The sequence below is a fragment of the Aphelocoma coerulescens genome, chromosome 15 (assembly GCF_041296385.1).
Source record: "Aphelocoma coerulescens isolate FSJ_1873_10779 chromosome 15, UR_Acoe_1.0, whole genome shotgun sequence".
NCBI lineage: Eukaryota > Metazoa > Chordata > Aves > Passeriformes > Corvidae > Aphelocoma > Aphelocoma coerulescens.
In genome coordinates, this window is record NC_091029.1 from 7,840,074 (window position 1) to 7,866,732 (window position 26,659).

The 26,659-nt window shown below is 42.4% G+C and overlaps 1 protein-coding gene across 5 annotated transcripts in view; it reads left to right on the forward strand.

The window, feature by feature from the left end:
- The window catches only part of GNB1L (G protein subunit beta 1 like), a 42,406-nt gene extending 25,000 nt beyond the window's left edge, over positions 1-17,406 (forward strand). For all 5 annotated transcript variants that reach the window (XM_069030832.1, XM_069030830.1, XM_069030831.1 and 2 more), the window contains exons 2-7: positions 666-793; positions 1,046-1,171; positions 3,145-3,307; positions 6,989-7,087; positions 11,773-11,988; positions 16,679-17,406. In XM_069030832.1, the coding sequence (XP_068886933.1) occupies positions 678-793; positions 1,046-1,171; positions 3,145-3,307; positions 6,989-7,087; positions 11,773-11,988; positions 16,679-16,945 (987 nt within the window). In that variant the 5' untranslated portion in view covers positions 666-677 and the 3' untranslated portion in view covers positions 16,946-17,406. The remainder of the gene's footprint in view (positions 1-665; positions 794-1,045; positions 1,172-3,144; positions 3,308-6,988; positions 7,088-11,772; positions 11,989-16,678) is intronic.
- Positions 17,407-26,659: the final 9,253 nt, after the last annotated feature.

Genomic DNA, 26,659 nt, shown 5'->3' on the forward strand with positions numbered 1-26,659 from the left:
CTTGATCCTTGAGGGAATACAAACCCCTTGGAGTAAAATGTTCAGCACAGTAGTCACTCAGTTAATATGAAGTAGTGCATTTTTTTTTTTTCAAGAAACCATGCCTAGAACCAAAAATTAAAACACTCTGGAGTAATGGGATTCTTGTGTGAAAATGATCATCACTCCCATCTCATCTGAAATTCTTTACCATTGATATGTTCACTGGAGTGCTTTTCTGAAAAAATACAAAAGTAGTATTTTTGTGGGGAGGAAGGGGAAAGACTTAGCCAGGAGGCTAAAGTGGAATGATAAATTGCTTGCCCACCCAAATTATGGGTGTCACGTTTCTTGTACTTTGTAGCTCTTCCCTTTAGCAGCAGGGAGAGCAGCTGACCGATTTGGGATTTACAAGTGTGCGAGAGGTGCTTGCTCATGGCCAGCTCGGAACCTTGCTGAGAGAGGAATGCAGCAAAGAGCAGGTTGGACACCTGCTTCATCAGCTCATCTTAAGAGGAAATACTTCACCCTCAACTGGGTGGCAAATAGAAAAAACATTCAGTAATGAAAATTCAAAGAGGAAAGAGGAAAAGCAAGTGTCCTGCTCAAAATATATTTAAAGTTGTCATTTCACTTTAGGCTGCCTTACCCTCTGTGATATCTGTGTCTGCTTCTCACCCCCCCAGTTCATTGCTCTGATGGCTCTGCCACCTCCGGATCCACAGTTTGTGCTCAGAGGTACCAGTGCTGCAGTCCACGCTCTGCATTTCTCCTGTGGAGGCCCAGAACCTGATATCCCCCTTCTTTTCTCTGGGTAAGTACACCAGGATTTCTGGCTGTGCTGAGTGTCACATGGTTGTTTCCTCTTGAATTGAAGTGTATTATTTTGACAAAGTGTTTCTGGAGAAGACAGCAGCAAGCATGGTTTTGCATGATGAGTGTGTTACCTGTGCATACAGCTTCAGTTTTGGAAACAAAACAAAACAAAACAAAAAAAGGAAAAGCATCAGACTCTGATCCACCTCCATGCAGTGCTCACACTAACAGCATCTCTTCCTGCTTCCAGGTCTGAGAACGGGTTTATCCATGTCTGGAACCTGAAAACACACCGAGTGGACACAGCATTGGATGGCCATGGAAGAAAATCTGTCTACTGGGTGGAGACAATGGGTGGTAAAGACAGGCTTCTCAGGTTAGCAAAGCAGGCAAAAAACTGAAATTTTTCTTGTCTCTGTGACATATTCTTGTCTCTGTGATTGAAGGAAAAAAAAAATGGGGGCGGGATGACAACAAAGGATTCTCTTAATTCTGGAGCCACTTAAAGTTTCTCCAACACATATGGAAATGTACTGAAGTACAAAAGGACAGAAAAAGTCTAGAATAAAGACTTGGGGGGTGGGGGGGGAAGATACAATTAATTTCTTTATTATGTATCTTATGACATCATAACGACTTGGGATCTGTAGTGTCTTTATTACTACACTGAGAACAGTTTTTGGGTCAAGGAAATACACTTGGATCTGAAGTTGACAAACTTTTCATAGCTGGGGAAGATTGTTATAAAGAATTTATAAGTAGAGGGGAGATGGAGAAAAGGGAAGGAAGGAAGGAAGAGAAGAATCAGAGATGGAGAGTGGAAGACTGAGCAAGAATGCCGAGTTTCATGCTTTTGCTTTGTTGCAAAATATCTTCTGTTCTTGTTTAGCAAGGGAAGGTCAGGAAGATTTGTGTACTTTGGATTAGACAGGTGATCTAGAGTAGATGCCAAAGTGTCTGTATGATTAGGAGGTGTTCTGACATGTTTATCTAGAGAAGACATCTCATAATATACAGTGGAACTCATTAGCATTTATATTTCTTATCTGCTTAAGTACAATTATCTACACTCTTCCCCATAAAGTCATATTGAATGAGCATTGTTTGTATAATTATCGAGTTTTTCCGTACCTCTATTTTTGCTGTACAGTTCTAACAGTTCACATAGCAGTACAATTTTAGGACAGCATTTACCTGTACTTTATATTTCTCTCTTGTAAAGCTAAATCACAACAATTTCTTGCAGTATCACATTGTTTGTATGCCCAGTGCTGTAAATGTTGTGTCAGTTTGTCACTCAGCTGAACAGCAGTGATATTCAAGAAGTCCCAACAGTCTGTAGATTTACATCTCCTCTGTTTTGGTTTCATACTTCTATCAGGTGATACTGCTAATTAAAGTAAGACATGGATAAGGGATTTTTGATGACTCCTCGCCCAGGTGATAACATGAAGACATATATCCTGTGCTGCTGTAGTTTATGGATTGGAAGCTCCTGCACAGTGCTACTTTGTCCCAGAGCCAGTGGGATCACATAAATCTGTAACAATTCCTGCTGTGCCCTTTATGTGGCCTCCTCGCTCTGCCTGCTTGGGAGCAGCACAAAGCCTCCAGGATGGGGCTGTGCCGAGGAGCCTGTGGGAGCTGCACTTGTCCCTCGGATGCAGATGCTGCTGCTCTCTGGCTTTGGATGTTTCAGCCACAGCATTTCCTTGAGCAATTGCTCAAGTGCCTCTCTGGTGTCTCCACACGTGCACAGTCCTAGGAGCCCTCTGTGCCCTGCCTGTGGCTGTGGGAAGTTGACCACTGAATAACTGTTACTTTTTATTTATCTCTTGTTTGTATTTCAGCTGTCAATTCATGACATTTCCATTTCATTGCTAGGGTGAATGAGTGTTACATGTGTGAATCTTTGGATACCTTTGTTTCCTTTTAAATTAGATCTAATCAATGATAAAATGTAAGTATTTTTATTGTGTATATGTTCAAATGCTCATGAGACTTTATAAATATATTCACACATATAAATAGCACAACTCAGCCTAATCAAGTCTCTCTGCACAAGGAAACAGAAACTGTGAATGCAGTGTATCTGACTGGCTCCCAGGCCCTCTCCCCTCCCAGGGATGGTTGAACCTCTTGGCCAGTTCCACAGTCGGCAGAAGGGTGGTGGCCCTGGGGACACTGAGCTCCCCCACGCTTCATGAAACACACAATTAACACCCCTACAGAAGCTGTTGGAAGCTTGGTCCATTACTGCCTGTGAAAGACCTAGTTCGAGTTACTGCCCTGCAGGCAGCCAGGCTTCTTCAGACTGCAGCTCATGGATAACTTGTTTTACTGTAACAGTCAGGGGCGCGACCAGAGGATCTGCTTGTGGGATTTAGCAGAGGGACGGACTTCAGTGACGGATTCTGTCTTCACGGAGCATGTGGGATTCTGCAGATGCTCTCTGTTAAAGGTGGCACAGGGACGCTGGCTAATGGCCATGGCAGCCAGAAGCCTGGAGGAGGTAGGAAGTGTCTCTTTCTCTGTGCTCGAGAGATTGCTTTTGGTACTGAAATGACATCATTCAGGAGGGGAAACATCAGTGCTGTTGAATTCTCTGCTCAAGAGCAGGCAGTGCAAGAAGGGCGTTTTAATCACTAATTTTACTGCCACAAGGATGACTGAATTATATATTCATGCTTTAATAACAAGGATACCAGCCCAAGATTTGTCTGGCATTTAAGCATTTGCAGATGCTGCTGATCTTTACACATAGGAGTTTTGAGAACTCTTCTGGTGCTGTTGAATACCGGAAGCAAGAGTCCTTCTGGGGAACTAATGGTCAGCAGGTCTGTCCTCAGGTGGAGGTGTTTATCTTCCACCTGAAGCTGAACTGTGTTTGACAGAAGAGGGGAGGTGCAGGTGATTTGTAATGCAATACGTGGTCTTTCACTCCAGGCTAATTCTTTACCTGAAACTGGGGCTGGAAATAGTTGAATTACTATTAACAGCCAGAGGTTTGCTCCATGTGAGATAATTGCAGGGTCCATTTCAGTTCCTACTGGATAAGTCCACATCTAATACCACTATCACAGCACTCACTGACAGCTTTGATGGCATTGTCCACTTCTGCTTTGTAGAAATTACAGTTTTGTTTTCTACAAGGGACTGTTTGAGGACATCATACAAAAATAATATCAAATACTTGACATCAAAATACCAAAATTATGAAAGAAGAAAAAGGTGTCATAAATATGTAAAGAAATATTGTAGCTAAGTGCAAATTGCTGATGAGCATAAAAGTTCACATGCTTTTCTGGACTAGAGGTTGCATGCCTTGAAACTGAAAGTTGCATATTTTATACATGAAGTATTAAGGGCCTGTATTGCAGGAAAATGTGAACTTTTTATTTTACAGAAGTTAAGCACCTATTTAGGTACTTGGTTGACTCACAGGCAGAACGTTCAGCCTTTTACAGAACTAGATATACCTGCAGACACAGCCACTGCACCAGTAAATAAAACCATTCTAAGTCCCATACCTTGTTCTGATCAAACAAAGAACTCCCTCCATTTTACAGCAGTGCTCAATAATACTTAAGTTAAACAAAATTGACAAGTGCATTCTTGTGTCAGCCAGAGAAGTCCCGGTAATGAAGAATTAAATAATCATCTGACCCAAATAGAAGACGTTGTGTGTCGCTTACAACTCATCTCTGTTTTATTCTCATTTCTTTGCTTGGGCTTTGCAAGAGGAGAATGTTTTGCTGTGTCCTGAGGTAGAAGAGTTCCACTCTGTGTGTGAACCTTTGCATTAGAACTGTGTCATGTTTCAATAAATTCACATAAGCTCCCATAATATATAGTGCTTCCAAATAGGCAGCACTGTGTGACACACAGTACATTTGCAGCTTATGATTAAAATTAAGACTTAATAAGTGTTTATGCTTGGCTGGTGTCCAAAAAAAGAGTAATTTTGTCTTAAAGCAGGTTCAGTCCATAAATAATGAGATCTGAACAGGCATTTATTTGTTCATGATTGCATTTAAATCACCAATTATGAGTTACATGCACTTTTCTTGCCAGTTTGCCAGAAACATGTTAAAAGCTTTATTAATGTGAAAAAGAAAAAGGGTGTGTTTCCTTGTGGCCAGTTTTAGCCACCCAGGAACACTATTAACCTCAGGCAAAGGCAAATCTTTCTCCTATTAAGCAAAACCAATATAAACACGGAACTTCAAGTTTTAGGTTACAGTTGTCAAAATATGTGAAGTAGTATTTATTTCTAAGGCTCAGTTGCCTTCAGTGCAGACAGTCTCTGGAACTGTCAATCCAGCTCAGGCAGCAGCTCATGTCTGCCTGCCTTCTGCACAAAGCTTTTCTCATTGTTTTTCTTTGGCCTTTGCAAGCCCAACTGTAGCCCTTGCACCAGTTCATCTGTTTTTAGTCATGGTAAAGCAAAGATGGTTTGGTTTTCTTTTAACCTGCAGAAGTGCATTTATCACAGCACACTTAACCTCCTTTATTACATAAAAGTTGCAGTTTTGGTCTTGTCTAGGAGGCAGTGCCCTTTGGAGAGACAGTGATGAAAGAGGCAAGATGAGGGCAGGTCATCTTCATATTTATAGCCCGTTTCCTGCCACAGCTAACTTGGTTTTTATGTTGATAGCAAGAAAGTTGACGAGAGAAAAGCATCTTTTGTTAAGAGTGGAGCTCCAAAGAACCAGAATTCCCAGATGATCAAACTTTGGTCTGTTCCCAGGTTTGGTCTGCAGACTGGATGGCTCTTGGCTGTAGTCAGTATTCCTCAAATCTGGAAAACAGTTTCCTGCTCTATTGCTCAGTGGCTTTCGAAAGCATTCTGTATGTTGTGTGCAGTACACTGTACTCGCAGTCCTAGAGTGCAGCTGGCTTTTGGCAGGCTGGCTGACAGCCTCTAGAAATAGGAAGATGTTCTGGCAAGCTTTGAACTAAAGGTATGGGATTGGAAAGCCATCGCAGCTGCCGTGGCTTGATGGATGGCTCCCAGAGGAGCCATATTTGTGTAATACCTCATCTCAGATGCTTAAGGAAATTCGCACAACTGGGCTGTCCAACAGCACTGTTGGGCTCTTGCACATTCTGGAAGAGCCTACAGTGGCTGGTGATGCTGGATTTATCAAATATTTCAAGTCATTTAATTTTACCACATAATGCAACCCATTGTTTATTTAATTAGAAGAAAAGATCACCTTGGTGATTAAGTATGCATGTGAGAAACAGTGATGTTCCTGGCAGCAGGTTTTTGATACCCAAGAGCTTCTGTTTCTCCAGAGTTCCAGGCTTGAGAACCAGCCCAGAGTTGAGGCACTGCTGTGTCAATCAAGAGTTTCAAAATCTTCCAGTGCCAGACTAAAAAGGCAGACTCCCCTGATCTTGCCTGCCATCATCCTGAGCTGGAAATGAGCTACTTCCTTGGCAGAGGAACAGCTTGCCCAGTGTTTAAAAAAAAAAAAAAGAAAGAAATCAAAACCACCCAAACCAGGTCCATGATTCATTCTCATTGGTGCAAGCAACAATGGAAGCTGCTCTGTAGAGAGAACAGGTGTTTAACACAGCATTGTCTAACCCTGCTGTAGGGTCAGACAACATTGCATTAAAAATACCTGAGTGCAGGCACTGCTACAGCCAGCCTGAGCTGCTAATTCTGGGTTACGATTTGTTAGTGCAGTCAGCAGTAAATAAAAAATCCCCTTTGCATGTATACACTGCCTGTGTTTCCACACAAGCTCTGTGCTACCGTAACAGCTCAGAGGAGAGAATGCAAGTATCCACAGGTGAATACAGCTGAAAAATTAGCAACAGAGATGGAAAAAAGGGAAAGAAAGCAGGGTGTGTGTTCAGATTAAGCAGTCTGCAGTATTATCTGTTGTGTGCACAGTGTCATCCACTGTTTGGAAAGTAGGCTGTAATTAAATAGAAGAGTGGAAGAAGAGGATGTGTTCACTCTAGCAGTTGTGTCTGGTCTTCCCTAAAACAATGCACTTCTTTAGCTAGCTGTAGATTCCCCTTAAAGCTCCAACTTAGCATGCGTTCCTCGCTTTCCTCCAGACAGTTTTTACTGGAAGAGCTTATACTAACCTTAATCACCTTAAAAGACTTGTGTTTTTAAGAGCAGAATTTTCACCTGGAGCCTGACCAACTCCTGTTGTTTTCCTGATGTCAGGTTCACATTTTGGAGCTGCCATCCAAGACATCAGTCTGTACCTTGAAGCCAGAGGTGGGTGCCAAGCTGGGCATGCCTATGTGTCTGAAGTTATGGCAGGTAAGGCAAGAGTGCCTGCTAATTGTGAAATGTTTTCCCTGTGATTCATTTTATATGAAGCACATGAATCTTTCTTCACTTGGATTTTGATTTATTATCAAACCAATCAAGTAATTATACTATTAAAGGGGGGAAAGATTTGTGAACATCCTTAATGTAACTTTCAGAGCTTTCCAAGCTTTAATGGAAGATTTGCAAATGCTCAAGGAAAGCTTTGTATCCTTAGGATAGATACAGTTTTTGCATCAATCAAGAGGAAAATGAGTGACTTACCAAAGCCAGTTGTTTGATACGGTTTCTCACTGCATTAAGAATGATGAGAAATAATTGGGTTGCTTAAAAACAGTGGTTTTAATGGCAGGTTCCATTCACTTCAGTGCCCTCAGGATGAGGAAACACTCTGAATATTTGTATTCCAGATACACAATAGGAACAAAATATTTATGGTGGTACTGACTTTGGACAAAAAGGTAAATAAAAGTAGTTAGTGAAAAAAACCCACATTTGCAAAATATTTAGCAGATAATGTTTATGGGCTGCCAGTAGTGAACACAAGTAATACAAAAAGGTGGCAGTAGAGGGAGGAAGGATTTCAGGTGATTGGCTTGAAATCTCCAGAGAATTGGTGGCAAAGCTGATTCCCATGTAATCCCCTGACAATACATTGTTACAGGTCTACAGGACCGTCTGAGCTGATGCCAGGTGTGTAATTCCTGCAGGCTCATTGGAACATTTGTGTTGGTTTCGGTTGAAAACATTATCAATTGAAGTTTGAGGCCTCAGTGTCTTCACCCAAGATCCTGAACCGACTGAAGTCTAGAGGAATTCAGTTGCTGACTTCAGACAAAAGCAAGAGAGGCCATAGTTCAAGTTCCACGCTGTAATTAAAAACTAGGGAAAAAAAAAAATAAATAGGCTGATTAGGCTTTTGTTAAACAAAGTTTCTCCTAAAAATGCAATCAGTGTCCAGTGCTTGATGAAATGAATGGGTCTTTCTGTCTCCTTGACATTTTTTAATAGATGGAGATAACTGGAAATGTTCAGTGTTGAAAATTTTTCTTGCCTGTATAAGAAGTTCTCTGTCTTGCCATATTTTCTACATGGATTAATATTGCTATTCCTCTAGGAAGCAGAGCAGGTGCAGTGTCTTAATTTTATATAGTTTTTAATTTTGTTGCCAGTGGGGATAAAGCAGAGGACTGGGAACTGGGAGAGGTAAATTATTCCGTGCAAATTCTGACTTTGAAAACTCACCATAACTTCCTGGACTGCACCAGGCAAGTATAGATAATCCCTTAGAGTCTCACAGCTGTATTTGCTCTTTTACAAATGTGTGCAACTTGGTTTAAAGGCACGGGGAAGAAGATACCCTTAAGGGAAATAATTGCATGTGGTGTACCAAAGTGATGCTCTGCATTCTGTTCTGTGGTTGCCCTGGAAGTGGCTCGCTGAGTAACCCTGTAACCATAAACCAGGAGAACACGAGCTCACCCAGCTGCAGCCCTTCCTGAACAGAGGCCATCCAGGATTTCTTTGTACACCACTGTGTTGGGCAATACAGACATACCCAGGAGATGAACACTCCCAGCCCAGCTCTCAGGGGTTGCCTAAGAGACTATTTGATGTTGCTTATGGCACAGTAAATTAACAAGTTGAAACAAGCTGACAGGGAGAGCCCTATAAAGGTCTGAAGGAAGAGTGCTCGGGGTGGTTGTCCAAGAGTTTGGGGGCTGCAGCCAGGTACCATCATATTTTTCTGCAATTCAAGGAAACAACAAACCTCCCCAGCAGCAATGTGAATGAGAAACTTTACTGTAGAGCAGAAGGCAACTGAGGTTAGGCTTGTAGATTAAGCCTCACTGGCTTCTCCTAAGCAGTCAAAAAGCTTGCAGCTATTTATTTTGTTCTTTTGAGCACTTTCCCCCCTTATTTTTCTAGGTCTGTCTTTAAAGATATTAGTTCATTCAATTTCTTTTGAAGATTCATGTTCTTAAATACATTATCTCTTCAGTTTCACACCTTCCTGCTATTACTAATTGGGTGGAGTAGGATTTGTAGGAGTAAGGATAGTCTTCCCTTAAATTTTTTGCACTCCTTGGGGAAGGCATCATATTGCATAATGGTGCAAACAAAATAATTCAACAAGAATAATACATGTCGAAACTGGAAATGCCGAGTTATTACTTTATATAAACTATTGCAATTATTCCTGTTGAGTTGACAGGAGATCACCTTTTCTTCCTTCCTTGACAGTTATCCAAATGCAACAACAAAATGTTCTGCTTAGGAAGAGCAATGATTTATAATTTCATTTTTCTACTGAAACAGAACATGCATGGTGAGACTTCTCTCCAGCAGTGTCTGTTACTGGGAATTGAAATAAATAGGCTGTTGTGAAGCACTGCTTGGTGAGTCCAGGCTCAGACCAAGAGCTCCACTGATCTTTCAATAGCTTTTATTGTTTTAGTTCATGTACCCCTTGAAATATTACACTTCATATAGTTAGGAAAGTCAGGAAGAAGTAGTGTGGAAGACCTACATTTCATAGGAAATAGTACTTGGATTTTAAAATAGACCAGTCTTAGATCTGACTTGCAAATTACTGGTTTTCAAATCTAAAGTGTGATACCCACAGCACATAAAAAGAAAAGGTTTTGCTTGGCATTCCCGAAATGCCGAGCACTCACCTGTCTCTGCCGTCAGCATAAGGGTGAGGAGCTCCTTTGGAAGCCACCATCCCACTTGGAGTAGGGAGAGGAGCTGACGTGTTTCACTGCCTGATGACAGCTACCTTCTGTAAACCCCCGGCTCTGAGGGAGTCTTCTGCTCACAGAAGAGCAGCACAAATAATTGTGGAGGTTTTTTATGCTCAGACTGGGGGCTTTTTTTTAAACTTAAAAGTAGCTATGAAATACTTCGTTTTGTTTTGAAGGTTTTACCCTTTATTAAATACAAATAAAATCTGGAGTGTTCATTTTATTCAGATATTTTTAAACTTTTTTGATATCTGGTATCAAAAACCAGATATTCTTCATCCAAAATACCTGATGAGTTAACATTAATTCACATTTATCTGACATATATTCATTGCTCTGATGTTATATTATTTCAGCAAATCAAGAATTTGACAGAAAAATTGTTCATAGTTCTGGGCACTAAGAGAGACCTGCTTTGTGGGCCTTTCTAGCCAGAGCATGCCCCCACCTTTTCAAAGGAAAAAGGATCTTAAAGGAAGGAAGGAGGCTCCTCCAAGATCCCAGGTGTGGACAGACCCGTTCAGAAGGATGATGTAGGGGGTTTCCTGCATTTACAAGGATTTCCCCTTGGTTTCCTTCTTTTAAGCAAAGATGTTGTTCCATGCCCAGGGAACACCATTCCTCATTCAAACACTTCTCTAGGCCCTCAGTAAGGCTGAGGAAGCACATGAGGCTGGTACTCAGCAGTCGTTTTACTCAGACCACCCATCTCTTATTAGTTTAACTCCCCCCAGAACATAGAATAACCAGTGGGAGAACAGTCTGGACCATTAATAGAGGCAGTGAGCCTTTGGCCACTACAGGTTTGTATCATGACATTGACAGCCAGCAAGTTTGACCTCATTCAATAACGTGATACTGGTAAAAATTAATTCTTTATGCCCTTTACCTTTATTTTAATTGAATACTGACCAAACAAATCCTGGAGCAGCAGTGTTTGGAAAGGTCTGAATACCCTGTTGGATACATTTCTTAGATGTGCCTACATGAGGTGGTAATAATCCCAATGTCTATTTTGATATTTCTTCTCCTATTAAAGAAATAACTGGTATTAACAGATGCCTCTTTTTTAGTTGCTTTTCATTTGGGATTTGCATCTTCACTCTCGTAACCAGTTACTGCTTACAGAATCATTAGTCTTTTGGCTGGAGCAATGATGAATATTTTCCTTAAGTGTGACATGTAATCCAGTAATGTTCCCTTCTTTGAGTTATTTCAGAGGCTTAAATAAATTAGGTGTCTGCCCAGGGTGCCCTGCCCTTTGGCCTGTGACATCATTAATCAAAATAGCTTTCAATTGGTTACAGTGGACTTGGGCACCCGTTAACCCCTTGGTGACTGACCCAGAGATTCCTGCTGGGAGGTTCAGTGTTTGAGCACTGTGGAGCACCTGGGCACACAGTCCCTCTGTGCAGCCCTGCACATGGCAGTGTGGAACTGGAACCCCTAAGCATGGCACTTCTCAATGCTCATACAGGGTTGTATTGCTTGAGAGTAACTCACCTGCTCTGTGGAATTTTCTTTAAGAAGTGCAAACGAAGTTCAGACCATGAAGTAAAGCTCCTGAAAATTTCAGGCAGGCTCTTTTCAGGTGTTAGAGAGGGCAGTAGTTTGGATTTTCGGACAGAAATTTTCTCTCTCTGTGTGTATAGATATATGTGTGTGTATGTTAAATATGTATAATATACATAAAATTTAGAATTTGATATGTAGATATAATGCTGTAGTAATGTTTAGTAATTTAGCAATGCTTTCGTAAGTGGATGGAATACCAAAATTTGACATCCAGACTTCTAAATTTTTTTTCACTTCTACACCAGTCAGCATTTTAATTAATTCTCTTGGTGCTTGGACTAAAACCTACACAGGGATAGTAATTTTCCTAACAGACTATTTACTTCTCAAACAATTTTATTTTTCCTTAATCAGCTCAACTGTGATTCACAACCTGTGCTTCTGGCTGGCTATGAAGATGGATCAGTTGTCCTCTGGAATGTGTCAATGGGAAAAGTGTTGAGCCAACTGATTTGCCACCAGGAGCCAGTGATGAGCCTTGACTTTGATGCGGAGAAGGCCAAGGGGATCTCAGGCTCATCTGAAAAGGTGCTTAGCATCTGGAGCCTCAATGAGCAACAGAACCTCCAGGTCAGGATCACTGGCCCTCTAGTGTCATTTATCCCACTTTGCACTAACAGTTTGATAGACTAAAAAAATATTTAGTCATGAAGAGGAGTTGTTGCAGATCTCTAGCTAATTAATCACAGACTGGTTAGAATGTCTGTGCTATGTGACTAGACTTAGCAAAAGATGGTGAGTATTTAAAAAAAAAAGAAAAAACCCCTCTCTCACATGTTTCTGGTTTTACCAAAGTTGCAACAGGCACACAGGCCTAGCATTACTCAAGCCATTGCCTCTGTATCTTCATTTATCACATTAGTAGTATCCAGCTCTCGGAATGTCCTAAACATTATAAATGAGTTATAAAAATGAGAAACAAAGGATTGCTTTTCCAAAGGTTCTGCTTGAATGGCTGTAGCAAGCTTTCCACTGTGGGAAAGACAGAAGTATTCCATTAAATACTTCACAAACAGAAAGAGTAGGAGTAGCCCAGCTAGCACCAAGAGAACATGAGGTTTAGGCACCCAGCTTCTTTTGGCACCTACAGAGCCCAGCCAGAGACACAAAATCAGGCAGCTGCCTCTCCCAGTTTGTGTCTGAGCTGTGGTACCATGAGTGGCTGGGTTAGAAGGAGGTCGTGTAATCCCCGGCTCAGGCTGTGCTAGGGAATGGCCATAAACACTTCAGCAACAGTGCCAAGGCGTTAAGTACGATCTGGAAACGTAGGTGTGGAAATAAAGTGCAAAAAGGCTCATGAAAATTAAAATGGCCCATGCATAGCATCTCCACTGCTGAGTGCTTTAACCTTTTTAAAGTGTCGGTTGCCCCATGAACAAGGGACAGGGCCTGAACCAGCCCCTGTGTGCCCATGAGAGATTCTGGATACACCAGTTCATGGGAGAACAATAATTGCTGTTCCACCTTGCAGCTTTTATGGAGATTTTTTTTTAAGTAGTAGAGCAAGTTAATGCTGTTTTCTGAATGATGCTAGAGGAAGAAAAGCACATGCTGGGACATCCAGTGGTGACTCATCACCTGGGGGACACTGTAAAGGTGTGGAATCTGTGAGGCATCACCACAGCACCTGCACTTCTGGGGTGGCAGGGCACTAAGTGTGTGTGGTGTAAACACATCCAATGGAGGGGAAGCTTGGAGGACATGGCACTCAATGAGGAGGAGTCTGAACTGTAATAAGCAATACAACATGACCTGAAAGAGGCACTCTACACTCTGAACAAGTAGTGAAGGTGTTCTAAGCCACAAGTCTGATGCACGGTTGTCATGGTTTGGGTTTGTTGGTTTTTGGTCATGTTTGCCCTCCCCCTGCCCAGCCTCCCCCTGCTCCCCCATCTGCACCAGGTGTCCTTAACTCAGGGAATTGGAAGGAAGGTGAGCAATCCCAGTAGGAAACTTGGTATTGAGACTCGTTCTCTAAGGTCAAGGTGACAGAAATCTGACATCATGACAGGCTTCTTAAATTTTCAAATACTCTGGTGGTGGAGAGAAAGCTGTTCTTTCATATTAATTAAAGCAAAACTGGTTTTTCCTAAGTTCAAAGAAAATATTGTTCTTTACAGCACATTTTACTTAGGAGTTAACCGTATGCAGGGCTACAGGCACAACTCGTGGGAAAAACAGTCATTCACCTGAAATATTCCAAGTATTGTTTTTCACAAGGTGTTCCCATTTCCAGGGGATGTAGGATTTGCACCTCACCTTCAGCACCTCACACTGAGAGATAGAAAGTTTCCTCAGAAGAAATTTAAATGCCAAATATTATAAGCTACAAGCAATGTTCCTGTGCTTCATGGGAGCATGAATGCCCTAAAAAAATGCATCTTTCATATGAGCACTAGAGATTGTCAAGGACATAGATTAAGTTTTTTTCCACTATTGCATTAATAATATAAACCAGATGGGGATTTTTTTTTTCCCTTGACATTCCAGGTACCTGAGGTAATGGTAGACGTTGGAAAGCCACTCAGTGGCACATTATTTTTATTCTAAAAGGTTTTAATAAGTAACCGTGGTGCGCAGCTATCTGCCGTTGGAGAGGGAATGACGCAATGATGGTACTGCAGCTCTGTTTTAAGTGGCAGTGTTCCAGTGTGTCAATGAATAGATGATGAAGGTAACTGCAGAGTTTATTGCTATGGGGAAAGTTTGGTGTATTGTCTTCTACAGGAAAGTTGCTGAAATCATCACTGTCAGCAAATGACGGGATTGGTTATGAGCCTTCTGATTTGGATGAGATAGTGTAATTATGTGATGATGTTTGTGGTAGAATGTAGGAGGTAAACAGCTTCTGCAGGTGAATAAACAAAGTAGAACTAAGAAATCTCATAACCACAGAAGATTCTTTATATATGACAAGAAAAAAAATCCTATAAGCTGTAATGTAATTTTTGTTAGTTCAGTTGCTGAGATGTTTCCCCCAAATGCTGAAGCTTAGTCTGCTGCTATTTTGGCTATTTTCCTAATAAACAGAGGGCTTAAAGACATGCTTTGGGTGTAGATGCAAGTGTCCTTGGTCATGACTGGCTGAAAGCAGCTCACCTGTTTTTACCTCCTTGTTTTCTTAATTACAAGCTGGTTTTCTGGTTAGGAAATTATGGTGCTATTTGACTGCTGTAGTTAGTGATTGACTGTAGTAAGTCCCAGGATGGCACAAACCCTGGCAGTAGGATTACACCTGGCTGCATATACCTTGAGCAAGTTTTCTCCTTTGTGTTGCTTTTCTCTCTCACTCTTGTATTTGCAGATCATGCACAAATGCCCACTGTTCCCTCATGTTCCATAGCCAAAAGGCATCACCATTACAGGCTTCCTTTTCAAGTTGTAGCTTGCTGAGGACATGCCATTTCTCCAGTCGCCCTGATTTTGCTGTATGGATCTTGCCCACATAATTGACAGTAATGATGGGAGCACCACGCCCAGGATTGGTTATAGCCATTAGCTAATAATCTCAGTTACAGAGTAAGGCCCAGCCTACATTTGCCAGGCTGGTGATATAAGGAATAAATCCTCCCTTGCCAGGATATTTACACCAACAAAACTTCCACTGAGGCCATGCTGCATTAGACCTACACTGGGGAGTTTGGAACATATGTACTAACAAAAAGCACAGGTTTTACAGCAGCAGCCCCACAAAAAGGCCCCCATACAGCCTCCTATTTCTCATTAGGCTTGTGCAAAACTTGCTGTCCTCTGTTCTGAATTTGTTGTAGACACAACCTTCAGGTCCTCTTTAAAAAAGAAATGTATAGAGCCTGTAAGAAGCATGTGAAGTTTCATTCAGCCTTTTGTCTTACCGAACCGCACAGCTCCTGCTGTTTGAGTAGGTAGCTGGGCAGTTCTTATATAGTTGAAAAATAATTGCTTATGGCTTTGTGCCTGCAAGATTCCAATATGTGTTCAGCTGCATCTGAAACCAACCTTGACCAACATTCCTGGAATTTTCTACATCCAGAATAAAGGTTAAAATTATGTGCAATTAATATGTTTTTGTAACCCTGAACTAGCTATGCACCATGGAATGTCCTTCAAGGAGGAAAGCTGCTCAGGTGTAATGTGCTTGCCAGTCCCTTCCTGCCTCAGACAAACAGTAAACACCACACAGTGAATTAAAACAGGCACTGGATGATACTAAGCTTTGGTACAGGATAGCTACAGACTCAGGCTTAAGGAGACAGTGGCATTAACGTGTCATTTCCAATTGTACTTAAAACTAATAGCAGTTCAGGACCAGCTTTATAAGCCAAAGGTGTTTTCACCACTGTGACAAAAGCTGAGCTGTTCCAATACATACACACACACACACACACACACACGTGTGTGTATTCTGCATGTGTTTCAGAGGCAGATTGCTTGCTCATACAAGTTACCTGAGGTGGGAACAGCAAAGGTGTATTACTCTGAGCTTTGTGCTTCAAGAGAAGCTCGTGTCAGTGAAGCGAAAACGTTTCTTTCCAGGGGCTAAGTCCTGTGCAGCCCCAGTGCCTTCTGAAGGAAGCCAAATGCCTCCCAATTTAATTGTGCCCCTCAGAAACCTGTGCCCCAGTAGTCTCCAAACAGTAACAAAAGGCTTCCAAGAGTGAAATCAGTAACTTGGCCATAATCCCTTCCTTGGATTTGGTGTAAATAGAAGTCTCTTGGGAAGGAGTACTAGAAATACAGATTTCCTGACCCTGTAACCCAATTCCTGGAAGCATTCCTTTCTCAAGACTGAGGTAAATGCTACAACAGCTTATTGGGGGCTTTGTGAGGAGCCACAGTGAGTAGCAGGTAACTTAAACATCAGCTCAGAAGGGTCTCAGCTTGGGAATATTGGAGAAGCAGGGAAAATATATGGCCTTAGCTTTGAACGTTGCAGCTCATACAAGAAGAGCTGGAAGAAAAGGACAAAGCTCTACTCAAAACCTTGACTCAGAGCTTCACTTGTGACAGAATATATATAACTTTAAATGCAAAATAAACTAAAAGCATACAAGGGATGGGTTTATTTTGTGAAAATTACTCTGAAGATGGGAGGCTCAAGGTGTTTTGTCTCTGTCTATCGTTGTTCACACTAGGCACTGTCCACCACATGGTGAAAAGCTCCACTCTCCACTCTCTCACACTGGTGTGTGGGGTGGGCACTACACCTGCTGAAGTCCCAAAAGATTCCTTTTTCTTCTGTTTTGAACAATTAGAGCTCATCTGTAACTTTTTCCCAAAGGTTTACAAAACACACGAACTTGTCAACGCTGGCATATCTGATATCACCATCCGTGCGGACAAGAAGATTTTGGCAACAGCAGGGTGGGATCATCGCATCAGGATCTTTGGCTGGAAAAAGCTGAAGCCCTTAGCAGTGCTGGACTATCACACAGCAACTGTCCACTGTGTGTCCTTCTCAGATCACAGCAACCCCCAGGAGAGACTGCTGGCAGCTGGCTCCAAAGATCAGCGCATCAGTGTCTGGTCCATATATGCTCAGACATGATACATTCTGCACTGCCATGGACTAGGAAAACAGGACTGGTGGAGCAATCCCTAACTCTGGAATTCAGACATGCATGTGGGGAAGTGGTAGAATCTGTCTCCAGGCTGAAGTGAAGAGTCCTAGGTTAATTCTTACGCTGCTTGTTTAAGTTGTAAGTTTTGTCTTCCAGAGGGGAAAGTAGATTTTTAAAATTCATAACAAGCAGAACGAGGCCAGTCACAAACAAAGACCTGGAATAAGTCACTTTGGGTTCTGCTACAGGTTTTGCAACACCTTTCCTTTGGCAGGTTGCTGACATAACTTGTGCCAGTATCTTTTGTAAAAAAGGATTGGAATCCCTCCAACTGAGGTGGGGGCAGAATATGTCTGTTTGTAACTAATTTCTGGATCCAAGAATCTGAATCAGTGAAAATATCACTCTTTCTTGAAAATTTATACCCATTAAACTACCTCCAGTGGTTTCTCATTGTCAGTTACTTTTTCTTCCCTGTAACTGAAAGGCTATCAGAACACCCTTGATTTGTTCACACTTCTGTCAGTTTCTAACTTAAACCAACAGCCAGGAATGTGACTAGGGACGGCCTTTGGCATTTATGAATTTCATTATGTCTCCTGTCACCTCAAGCCTCACAATTAATCACAAGAAAGGGAAAAAATGTCCCCCAACACTGCACTGCAAAGCTATGTAAAGCCTTTTACAGAGCCAGTGCTAAATCCTTTCCATAGACTGATGAGCTGAAGGATTTAAACTCGGCAATCCAATTAGCGCCCTTCTCCTTGGAGAATTAGGGGTAAGATTCAGCGTGGCAAGTCTGGGATTCAGCTGTACACTCCCATTAACATTTAGGGGAATTGCATGGGTAAATCCTTACCCACACAGTGCGAATGGCTCCATTAACTTGTCATCTCTACAGTCATGGAAGCTGAAATTCATTCATGAAAGTTTTTTTGTTTGACTCACAAAGCAGCATTTGCCTTCTTCTCAAGTGTATTAGACACACACCAGTGTGCTGAGAGCCAGGGTACTGCTGCATTCAGTCACAAAGCTGCAGTGACAACTGTGTCCAGGCTGTGCACTGCTGATACTTTATTGGAAATAATTGTTTCTGCTCTGTAGAAAGGTGGAAATCAAAGAAAAAGTGACCAAAAGTGAACAGCAACATCAAAGACTTCAGGAATTATTTCAAGGATGATGCCTTAACACACATGCAAATTAAGGTCTGTGTCTGTTATCCAGCTGTGCCTTGCAGACCGAGAATACTGCTGGACTGAAAGCCTTAAGCACCCAGCCTGATGTTCTTTACATTAAAAAACAGAATCAGGATACTGTTGCCAGGCTTTTCTAAATAAAACGTGGCTTTACACTTTTTAGAGTGTGATAACACTTCAAAAAATGCATTTCTTTGATGATTTCTTTACTATTCAGTAGCTGCATGGAGGATCACATTGCAGTTGAAAGTTAAAGCCTAATTTTGAGTGATCTCGAGTCAAGGGGAGGTGATGGTGTTCATTACATCTGCCAGACAGAGTTGCACATCTCCACCCATCATCCACCTCCCACACAGAAGAGGAGCTGTCCCCACTGTACAAGCAGCTCCAGCCACAGCCTTGTGGAATGAGATAGGGTCATTCTCCACAAACCTGCTGCTGGAAGAAACCTTTCCTTTTGTTCTTTTTCCCCTTTCTTAAAGCAGGTCAGAATTGATGTAAAGAAACAATGAAATAAACAAATGGAGAAAGTGTTGTTGTGCGTGGTCTGGGCACCTGTCCTAGGGAGTTTGCACAGAGATTTCCTTTTGCCTGTGCTGTTTGGTACCACGCCACACATGCGGCCCAAAGGGTGCAAGCGTTCCTCTTCTCCATGGCAGCAAACAGCAGCCTGCACTGTTGGGCAATTTCCACAGAACTGAGCTGTAGGTTTAATGCTCATCCAGCAGGAAAGGAAATCCAGGGCTCACCCATCTTGGGTGAATGGTTAGTGTAGGAAACAATTTTTGATGTAAATACTCTGGCATTGGCACAGTGGCATCCCTCTGGAAAGAAAGGATTAATACCCTGTGCCTTATTAAGAGCACTATTAGATTAGAGCCTGGAAGTTAGGAATTCTTGAGTATATTTTCTCTGAAAATTGCCATTTACCATCAACATATGTGTCTAAAGTAATTAGGGAGACTCATAAGGGATGTTTAGATTCACAAATGGGTCTTTTGGAAGATACTCTAAAGATTGCCGGTGCTTACATCTAACTTACTGCCTTTTGCTGGGAATTAAATATTTATGGTTGTCTGATTAGGTAGATTTAAAAACAAACTTTCAAATTGAAAATGAGGACATGAACTGCATCTCGGCAGACACACAGGTGAGAGTTTCATCAGCTTCAAGGGGAAGGACACAGCTGGCAGGGCTGCATGCAGGAACAGACCCATCCTTTACTTCCCATTACCAAACCACTATCCATGCCATACTTTTCCCCAGTACAATTAATTCATTAACACTTTATATCACTATTGATTTTATTTAAACACCCAGTAAACAGATTTTTCTTTCACATTATAGTTTCCTTGAAATGAGCAACCAGGCTACACCAGTTTGACTTAGAGTTGAGCCTAAATGCAATAGTTTGTGAATTACAGTCTTGTAACAGTTTATTTGCTTAAGGAACTAACCTGGACTTCCACAAAGAGGAATGGTGTCCAACAGGAAGGACAGTCTTTATTAGTATAGACTGTAAAACACAGTTGTCTGGTTATAACTGTAAAATACAGATGTCTGATTGCAACTAAGAAATACATATTTTTTTAAATAAAATTAAAAATTAAAGCTCTTTACAATTGTGCCATGAGCATGGTTGTCACTCAAGATTTCTGCTGACTTGCTAGCAGAAGGTTGTGAGTGAAGAGCCACCTTAAGGTGCTGGAGTGAGCTCTGAAATCTCACCTGCCAGAAAGGAACAGGGCTAGCCTGTACCTGGCCTAGAGGATTCAGAAGTGAAGGTGATGACAGCTAAATTATTACAAAAGTCTTCCTCCCAAGAATCACCATCTTTGGCACCGCGAGAGGAACAAAACAACTGCCATTCGTAAAGTAATAGAAATAAATCCCAAACACCAGCATTTGTACAGCAATTACATGGAATATTTATCACCACTGGAATGAATGGTGATCTCTGACCCTCTAACATTATTTACAAGTGAATCCATTAGTTACAACTTCTTTCTCTTACCAGTACATGAGCCATAAAGCATTGCAGTCCTTAGTGTAGATGAGCAAGGAAAGAGGAGATTGTTTGTAGTAATGAGTGAAAAAGGAAGTAGGCCAGGGGCATGCAATGAGACAGTTGTTAAATTTAGTCCTTTAGAATGCAATTGCTACAGCAAGCCAAAAAATTACTCTGCAGCTTGACTTGGACTGTTGCAAAGGTTTGAGTTTAAAAGAGCAGATTTTTATAGTTAAGTCAATACTGGCTTCTGGACTGCTTTTGTTTTTAGCATATTTAAGATGCATCTACAAAGCCAACTTACAAATTAATAAATCTTTCCTTTAATTCAGTCTGCCAAGAACAAAGATAGAACACTGACTACTGCAGGAGCCATGTTAGTGATGTAAACCAAAGGACTGGGGATTAAACAAGGATTACTGAGCGCTAAATCAATGTGTTTCCTTTTCTGGCTGTGTGTTTGTGGTGTGAAAGTATGGATCATTACATAAAACATGGCACATGACTGCCTGGATTAATACTAGACAATGTTACAGCAGTGCTGAGACATAAAGTTTGATGAAAGCACAACCATTGTGCTACCAAGAAAGTGACAGCCATGACTAAGGAAGAAAGCAGGGGGGTTTCTGCTGATGTGTAATATTCTGAAATTCCAGCCTGGGTCCCCCTACTACAGCTTTTCCAAGTAAACTTGGCTGAGTCTGTGTGTGTCCTACTTTTCTGGGACATGCTGGAGGTTTCTTTTATAATGCAAAGGAAGCTATCCAAAATTATGATCATACTGGGGGGAGTTGGCAATTCATGTAAGGATCTCACAGTATCAAATTAAATGAAAATACAACCTCTCAGTTGTGAAAGTTTTGCTCACCTGATTAATGATATGAACTATAGCTGTACATCCTATCAGCAGTGCTGTGTACTGCTTTATTCTGACCTCAGAGGAATTTGATTTGCAGTTCTGTTTGTAAGAGGAGGAGAAATGGGAGGGAGGGGGTCAATCGAAACAAAGAAGTGACTTGTCCCTCTGAGATAGGTGATAGGAAGACTGTGGAAAGTATGAAGGGCCTTGGAGCAAACCACCAGCAGTGGCCTGGTTCTCTATGGGAGAGGGACAAGGATGGCAGGAACAGTACCTGGTGGAACCATACAATGATAGATCTGGCTACTAAAACTCATACACCAACTTATTATAGTCTCAGACATATTTGCTTTTACTTCCCCAGCATCCTTTTTTAAAGGTGTTGGTACACTAGGAAATCCTGTAGACCACAATCTACACCTCTAAATAAGCCTGTGTTCACCCAGAGGAGAGTGTATTTATTTCTCTGCTATGACGAGTCATAAAACCAGAAGCTGCAGTGCCACAAGGGATAGCAGCAGGAAGGACTGAGGTCCTAAAGCAGCCACATGCACTGCAGGAGAACCACCCTGGAATATTAACTATCTCCTTACATGAGAGTGACATGGCAGTGAAAAAAATATTAATTCTAATAATTCTCTGTTACAATTTGAAGTGCTAATAAATAAAAAAATAAAAGGAAACATAAAAAGCTGTTAAATTTACTTGAGATTGCAGCTAGGAGCTGTTTCCTTCTATTTTTTATTCACAGTATACATAAACTAGGGCAGCAAAAAAACCATAGAAATCCCCAGGCACTTTCTGGACAGCAATGATCTCTTTCCTACCAGTGGCAGGATTGATTGAGCCTGATTATGTCCAGATCAGGGAATCTGGTGAGGATGTTCGAATGCTGAGCCATTATTCTGCTCCATAGCTCTGGCATCTCACGCGTGCAAAAGTACATTTTCCAGGCCCCCATGGCACTGCTTGCTATAAACATGTTCTGACACAGGTAAGAAGGCAGAGGGTATGCTGGGCCTATGGAATAACTTTAAACATGACAGAGAATGTGGCTGTGCCATTTGGCCTGATGGTAATTTTAAAAATTGCTGATGCGAAATCTCAGTGATTTGTGGATGCATTGTTTGTGTTCATGGAAAAGCATCTAGGCTGCTCTTAACATAATACTTAGAGTAAGTATTGTCTGTTCAGATTTTTTTGCCTCAGATATCTTGATGGCATGCAGACCTGGCATCCTGCTAAATAGAGACATTGAGTCTTTATAGTTTTATCTCTTGAGCCCATCTGGTTTGAAGTAGTTGACAACAAGCAGGAAAGGGAATAAAATGAAAGACTCACTTCATGTTTGCTGAAATAAAAGAAATGTGCAAGGCAGTTCTCAAATAGAACCAGGCTGGGAGAAGGGCTGCCTCTCCCCACCCCTCCACTGCCCTTTCCAGATGATGGCTTTGCCTGCAGCCCCTCCACTCTCAGTGCTGGCACTTGCTGCCCATGGTTGGAGGTCACACCCCGGACAAAGGGCAGCTGAAGCAGCCAGGCTGGAGCACCGAGAGAAGGGGAACCATCTGCCCCCTGCAACGAGGAACAATGGAAGCATGAAGCAAGTGGAGTAAAAAAGCAAACACAAATGCCAAGCCCCTACCCATCATGCAAGCTAAAACCACTGACAATAGTGATAGTGCAAACACCTCACACTAAGGTGCTTCTGTAAGTTTTACATGTTGTTTATCCTGTTTTTCACTCATTTTTTTGCAATTTAAAGCCCAAGGAGATCAGTCTGAGTCCCTGGGCACCTATGCAGTCACTCCTGTGAAGGCAGGTACCGAGCACAGCACCTGAGGTGTCCTGCCCTGCCCACTGAAGCACCCACTGGTTACCAGAAGGAGCAACAGGAAGGAGGATTTCACTGCAGGAAAACATTCCCTTTCCTTCTCCATCTCCCAGGGACCACTAAGAGCTGTTCAGAGAGGTGTAGAACCCAGACTGGAGTGGACATTCCAGGTCACTTGCTCTCACAGTGCCCCTCTCACAGAGGTGATGGGAGGCTGTCCTCTGGCAGCTCCAGTCACGCCAGGAGCAGGAGATGGAAGCTACTCTGCAGCCTGGCAGGATGTCACAACATGCAGCAGCGAGCCTTAAAAGTGTGTAGGGCCTCTTCTATCTATGCTGCTCCATCTCCTTACAGAATTAGGTCCTAAATGTGACTTTTCTGGCTCTTGTTCTTAATCACTTTGTTACCAGCGCAAATTTATAATTTTAACCTAAATATAAGTGAGTGATTTATTGTAATTATTTTGTATAGGCTGCTCTTAATAAACTTTTTTTTTAAATCTGGAAAAACATTTAATTTCCCATATGGAAAGAACACATTTATCATACTTTACTTGGATATACTTGGCCAACTATTGCACATATATGCAAAACATATGTGACAAATTCAAGGCTGAATTTCATAAAACAGAAATGCTATGAAATGTGATATAATAAATATATTACACAGACATATGTGGCCAATTTATAAAACTATGGTATCTTTGGTAAATTTATAATAGGTCATTTCTATTAATGGGGAGAATGAGTGTGTTTTTTCTGGCATATGCAACACACATAGTACTTTACACAGCCCTCCTGAAGGACAGTGGGCCTTTGGAGACCAGACTTGTACATGCACAGACATTGTGTATATGGGACACGTCTGTGTTTTTCAAGATCAATGCATATCTTAAAAACCAGCTCTTCCTTTTTGCGTTGATTGTGTGTGCAACATACTGGGCAGAAGTAAAAGTATGAAATACTATTATTTGAGATTTGCAAACCTCTGATACACTGTCTAGATTCCCACCGACAATGGGTGTCTCACTGTAACAGACAGCATATTTTATATGCACATGCTGAGCTCATGATAATGGCAATAGTAGAAATCTTTGGGTACAGTCACTTTCACCTAGTTTTGTCAAACACCTGTGTAAATTATGTATCTTACCAATCAGTTGAATTGGAATGACTGAATGAAGAACAAAATGCATATGTTTAGAAAAATGTTGAATTCATGCACAAGTACTGGCCTCTACACTCGCAGACTGGACTCTCAGTAACACCAGCTTAGAGCAACAGCTGAGTCATTGCTGGCTGAGTATCCTCAAATTGTAACTCACAGGTTACTGCCCCTTCTTATTTATGCCAGAGTGTTTCAAAGACCAAATCTTTGCTTTAATCCCCAAAACTATATTTTCCTCTCAGATTGCATATTTCCCAGCTCCGAAGATGAAGCTTTTCTCGTTTTCCGCGCGGGCCGGATCCACCGCGTGCCATGCCCGGCTCTTCCCTCTGGAGGGAGCCGGCTCTTCAGGCAGGGCCGGCCGGCGTGCGCGCAGCATCTTCCTCCCCTTCCTCCTCCTCCACCGCGGCCGCGAGCCAGCGATACCTGCAGGGACCCCCCCGAGGTGACCATCGGCACTGGGGGTGTCCCTGCCCACACTGCCACACAAACGGCGGGTCAGGCCAAAGCACCCGCGGTCTCAACCCATCAGGAAACCGAACAGAAGGCAAAGCACAAAGAACCAACACGTGTATGTGCGCACACACGCTCTTCCCTCACTCTCCAGCCCAGCCGTGTTCAACAGGCTCACGGCAGCTTTTTGAGCTCTTTGGATGATGGTGCTGAAACTTGCTTTGCAGGTACTGCTGCGTCTGCTCTTCCAGCCTCCTCCAGGCAGCAGGGCTCAGCTTCCGCCCCCCAGCCCTAACCTGGGGCTACCTGACTTGTTTCTAGCAGCTACAGGGATCCCTTTACACAGGCACAAAGTTACACAGCACGAGTGAACCTGCTTTTCTTATTCCTTACAGATCAAGGTACAACTGCCCCTTGGTGAGGGATCCAGCATCAGGAGGAGTGCTTGGTGGGACAGGACAGTACCCCAGCTGAGCTGGCCCTGAGCCATGCAGCCCCACTAGCCATGGCTCCTTGTAGAGATGCACTGGAAGCCCGTAGCTCATGGGAGACCCACACTGTCCCCCAGCAGCCTGCTGCCTGAAGAACACCTTTCTATACCTACTTCAGTCCCCGGGTCATTTTCCACCCTGAAACTCACTGTTACACACACTACAGCAGGAAGGAAGCCAAAGCAGTTGCTCTCCTGGCCATGGCCACGTGTATGTGTGCTTGAGATGGACTGAAGAGATGCTAAGACCGCAGGATGATGAGAGGCAGCTGCTGGGAACTACCTGCACAGTTCTAGCCAGAGGGTTGTGGGGCCTCTCTGAAGAAAAGGAAAGACTAAAGACTAATGCGTAAACAGTGCACATGCACACTGCAAACACACTGGAGTCTCATCCCCATGCTCCTATCCTACATTGAATTTAGTCAATTCCACTAGCAAGGAAAGAATAAAATCAACTGCAAAAAGCCATTTCTGAAACTGGAGCTATCCCCAGTGTTTGAGTTAAGTGATTAAGCAAAGGCCGCCCTTGTTCCACCAGCGTGTGCCTAATCCTGGACTTATCCACTGAGCTAAGTGATGTGGTTTTCAGGCCTCAGAAGCAATGACTGAACTCAGCCTGTACCTCTGGAAAAACAGAGCTAGATGGCTAATTTGTTCTCTAGTCCTATTTGAAAGAGACAAAGGGTGCTTGTAACCTCCCCGCTTGGGCCTGTTTTACAGAAGCTTTTAAATACACTTCATGTGTAAGAGCTTCATGTGACTCGAGGTGACCACAAGTGGAAGTATTGCCTGGAAATGCTGCCACCTTCTTTCCTAGTGTGTGCTGTGGACCTCGGTGACAGCACAGGCTGAGTGAAGTTTAAGCCGACATGTAATCAAATCTTACAAAGTCATTTGTCAAATGAATCTACAATACACAGATAATGCATAGCCTATACATGATATATCCTGACACAGGCTGATAGGTAATATGACATTAAAGTGTTAGAGATTTTCTGTGATTTTCAAAAGGCTTCTATTAGTCCACCTGCAGCATTATGGGGTTCTGTTTATTTGAAGTGGATTTTTTGTTGTGATCGAAAAATAACCTGCTTTCTGCATCTGTAACACTCCCATCCAGTGAGACAGACATTGCTATGGAAGGAGGGATGCCATTCAAAGCCCTGAGGAATCTTGATTTAAGGATTAAAATACGACACAAACTGGACTGCTAACATGCTTCATGTGAACATATCTAAGAACCTTGCACGTTTGGTGGACTAAATGCAAGGTTAAAAATACCATTTTCACAGTTCAGACTGTAGCCTTGATACATGGTCTCCTTCCCATTCAGCCTCAGGACTTCTGTAGTGGTTCTTTAGCACAGGATACAGACTGGTGATCCTGAGGGCCCACTGCCCACAGCCATAGCTTGAAGTTCTGTGATTTTCTCCTAACAAATATCAAATTAAAAATCCTACAGTCAAGGCAAGGACCTTGGGCCACGTTGTTAAGGGCACAGTTTAGTCCTGACATCTTGGGTCATTCAGTGCGTTCTTAAAGAGAACAGGTGCTTACCAATACAAACAGATCTTTTTTCACCTAGGAACCCCAACCTTGTGAACTGTATAGATTACCACAACCATGGGCACCTGCAACAAGCAGGGACTGAAGGGAAGGAGCAATCACCTATGGACAGCCACTGTTTGCTCAGA